Here is a 4372-nt window from a genome sequence, read left to right as displayed (position 1 = left end):
GGGAGGGTGCTAGTCACCAGAGTTGTGTGTAATAATATAACTTTTTTCGGTAACGGAGTAGTGTAACGCGCTACTTTTATAATTCAGTAATCACACTACAGTTACTAACATTGCCCCGACACGCGTTACTTCGTTACTTACTCAAATCTGTCATAATCACACTGACAGACAAGAGGGGTTTCCGCCGCAGGTTTAAATGTACGTAATCTGCGCTTCCACATCTCCACGTGCAGTGCTGTATAAACATGGCTGAGTTCGTCCGAAGAATANATATGTGGTTTATCTGCGCGACTTGTGCGTCCACATCTCCACGTGCAGTGCATACCTCCACCCCTCGAAGGTTATCGCTGACTCAGCCATGTTTATGCAGCACTGCACGTGGAGATGTGGACGCACAAGTCGCGCAGATAAACCACATATAAACCTGCAGCGGAAACCCCTCTTGTCTGTCAGTGTGATTATGACTGATTTTAGTAAGTAACGAAGTAACGCGTGTCGGGGCAATGTTAGTAACTGTAGTGTGATTACTGAATTATAAAAGTAGCGCGTTACACTACTCCGTTACCGAAAAAAGTTATATTATTACACACAACTCTGGTGACTAGCACCCTCCCACCCCATGCTGCCTGTGTTGCTTCTTCCCGCTCACCTTTTTGACTTTAGTGTTCCGAAGAGTGAAGCGGCGCACCGTATAGCAGGCGTGAACTTTAGAGCTCTTCAGAGTCACCAGCATGTTGCCGTACTCTTCACTGTTCTCTGTCGGCCAGTACTGGTCACATTTTCTCTGTAGAACAAACACACACACATGAATCAGATAAATAGTGCATGTGCATTACAATTCTGTCAGTGTAACACGTTTCTGTGGAAACGTTTTTCACACATCTAAAAAAGAACAAACATGAGATTGAGAACATTTTTATTGATTTATTTGTGTACTATTTTTCTTTCTTGTTTTCCTTCTATATTTGGCTCTGTAGATACAGCTACATGAACATTTAAATGGAAAAACTGTTGCCTAAAATGAGAATATGTCTGTATAATGAAACTGAGATATCAAGAAAACATGAGACTGAGTAAACATATCATTAAGCTGCCCTGATGTATTAACCCCTGAATATTAGTGTTGCCTTTGTGAGCAAGTACACCAGAACCATGGAATTGGCTAATCTATAAATAGCCCTAATTGTTGTTTGATTGTGTTAGTTACAATGTGTTTTGAAGTCCAAATGACTGCAGTGAGAAACTAATTTATCCTGAGTAGCAGGGAATAATGCTTTCTTTTGTCTTTCCATTTAGTGTAATCACTGTGTAATGGGTGGGGTGGGTGGGGGTGGGGGGGGGTGCTTTTGACAAGTTTTGCAATTTTTTTAAACCTCCCAATAAATACACAAATATACATTGAGTCTGTGTGAGATTCAGAGCGTACCCGGCCTTTCTCCACTAAGTTGGTGATCATGACGATGACGCCGGTATTTTGCTCCAACACCATCCGCCAGAAGTCTTCAAAGGTGGACTTGAGGGGTCCCTGGGCAGCAATGTAAGCTTTAGGCTTGTTAAAACCCTAATGGATGAATAACAAACGACATAATTCATCATTACAGTCTGAAACTGGAGATTATATCTAAGATATATACCTGGAGTCTTGATTCTGCTTTTGCGCCATCATCTCCAAAATGATTTCTCTACTCTCACACACTCTCACACTCTCACACACACACACACACACACACACACACACACACACACACACACACACACACACACACACACACACACACACACACACACACACACACACACACACACCAGTGTTGAAGTACTCACATCCACATAGTTAGCGTTGATGTAGTCTGAGTGTTTGGAGTCCTTCCCAGCCAGCGGCCTCAGCTTCACCCTGCTGTGGTCGTCTGAGGAGGAAACAGAGCGGTACACGCACGCACGCACGCACGCACACGCACACACACACACAGTTAGTGTGTTTGTGTGAATGAGCTCACACACACATCTCTCCATGTCATGTTGTAATGTTGGGACCTTTCCAAGTCACCTGCTGCCAACCAGGAAGCACATTCACCTCTGAGGTACACACTCTGGTCTGTGGTGTAGCTTTTACACACTTTTAAACAGCATGGGACTGCCTTTAGCTCCCAGAATGCACCCTGATAAACATAAGACTGAGCTGCTATCTCACTCTGATGCTTGTATGAGGCATGTGAAATATTTATTACAGAATCAAGTATTCATCGGCCTGAGTGTGGCGTTTTAGCACAGCAGGGTTTGTGGTAGTTTGTTGGTCTGGTTAACCATTAACACACTAAGTGTTTCAACAAATGTTAAACAAAAACTAGCAAACATAATAAACTGGGTGGAACTGGTTGCAACATTAGTTACCACTTGGATGAAAAGCGTTTTGACTATAATTTCAGAGCTGAATATGATTTTCATCTCCCTGGTTAATGCATGAAACATATGGGAAATAATGAGAAGAGTCTGTCAGATTTGTGGACTGGCTGAGTCTGAGATCTCTTCACATCTTACTACATTTAAATTAAAAGTGTCTTATATTTACTGCAGCAGATTGAATTACAGGATATGTGCGTATTATATCAAAAACATAGAACATGGTATACATTATGGCGTGTTGAAGTGTGTACTCACAGGCTATTATGTTGATATATCTGTTCTTGTGCTTGTTGTCGGGGTGGTTGGAGTGCTCTGACGTGAGCTTCATATCCGCAATGCACCGTTGAACCTCCTGGACAAGGACACACGCACGCACGCACAAACACACACCGCTTTGTCATTCTGATAAAGTCTGTACATTTGTGGTTTGCAAGGTATCCTAAACTTGTTGCATTTTTGAAAATGTACTGTGGATGTCAAATGCTTAATTTTTTTAATGAGCATCACTTTACGATTTTTACTCAAGATATTCCTATATCTAAATCTCTCGGGGCTGCTACCTGCGCTTCAGACTTTTTTGGGAAAAGCCAAGTGTACTATTGGTCATGTGAGACAAGAAGGGATCATTTACACAAACAGATAGTGTTTTATTCCTTTTCCTTTTTACACTTTAGGAATCATCAATGGTACTAGTGTTGTTTTGTTGAGATATGTTCTATTTTCATAAATTCCGTTTTTATTTTCTGCCTTTTGAGGTGACTTGAATCAGGTTTTATTCATTTTTATAATCGCCTTTATGTTTTTTAATAAATAAACTTTCATTCATTTTAAAACATGTTATCCTGCTTGTCATGTAATGTAAGTGACAGTGGCGAGCCGTGACTTTTATACCTAGGAAATTGACTTTGACTTTGATGATCAAATCACTTAAACACAAAGTCCATCCTCCTGTCCTTTTTGATGAAGCACTTGATGGCGGGTCATTCAGCTGATCCTTTGCTACTCCAATTTATCATTGTAACTCAATCTTGAAAATGACTCTGTAAATAATTTCGAACGATGTCATCACTATCACTGAAGTGAGCCATCATTAACGAATTTATGCTAATTATAAATCTATCGATCATAAATCTATCGATTAGATTTATGATTAGAAAATTATAAAAGTAGGGTAGACATGTGGATATTATCCGGCAGAACAAAACGTGCATTTATCTAACAGGTTGATTACACAGACCTTATTTTGAGCTATTCTCCAAAACCATATGGAGAAATTCCATTGCTTTTTTGTCGAGGGAACCCGAGCGCAGCTTACTTCCGGGTTTTAGGACGCGTCACTGCCAAGCCCCCAGGAAGTGCGCCGGACTCTGAGTAGAATATTCGTTGTGGCCAAACGGCGGTACTACACTTCCTTTAGGTTGCTGGGCCCGGAAACACTTTTTCCCATTGACTTACATGGGGAAAGAATGGTCTGTAAATCGTTGGATAATTTTTTTTTAACTAAATAAACCACCCAGTAGGAACACTTGTATAGCCCTTATTAAAGAAATTGGTTCCTCAAGTTGTAAAAATGTGCTAATAACGTTATTCTGAGAGTTATATCCCTCTGCATTATGAAAGCGCATCTAACCCACGGGACCGCACCGCCCGGCACGTTCATGTTACGTGTTCAGCAGGTTCAGCACTACATGCGTTTATTTTTACCCATGGAAGCACAATAACAACGGACTGCCATCCCATGGAGCTGTAATAATGAATATATTGCACATGTTTGCTGTAATTCATCACTTGTAAAATATTATACTACATGGGCTGGATGATTAAATATTGTACCGTAAATGTTGTATTAAATAAAGTTAATATTACCGACGTTAGATTAACGTCCCTGTAGCTTCTTATTGCACTAAGAAGCTTATTGCACTGTGTGTATATATATATACATATATATATATATATATATATATATATA

At 40.3% G+C, this 4372-nt stretch overlaps 1 protein-coding gene across 1 annotated transcript in view; it reads right to left on the bottom strand.

Moving 5' to 3' along the window:
- LOC104957423 (receptor-type tyrosine-protein phosphatase gamma-like) overlaps positions 1 to 4372 on the bottom strand; it is a gene marked incomplete at both ends in the record, with an annotated part of 24973 nt that overhangs the window by 11611 nt on the left and 8990 nt on the right. The window contains 4 exons of the mRNA XM_010785053.1: positions 650 to 784; positions 1427 to 1561; positions 1825 to 1907; positions 2659 to 2755. Coding sequence (XP_010783355.1) covers positions 650 to 784; positions 1427 to 1561; positions 1825 to 1907; positions 2659 to 2755 — 450 coding nt within the window. The remainder of the gene's footprint in view (positions 1 to 649; positions 785 to 1426; positions 1562 to 1824; positions 1908 to 2658; positions 2756 to 4372) is intronic.

Source organism: Notothenia coriiceps, unplaced genomic scaffold (assembly GCF_000735185.1).
Source record: "Notothenia coriiceps isolate Sejong01 unplaced genomic scaffold, NC01 NC01_scaffold00027010, whole genome shotgun sequence".
Lineage (NCBI taxonomy): Eukaryota > Metazoa > Chordata > Actinopteri > Perciformes > Nototheniidae > Notothenia > Notothenia coriiceps.
This window is presented reverse-complemented; position numbering and strand designations above follow the sequence as displayed.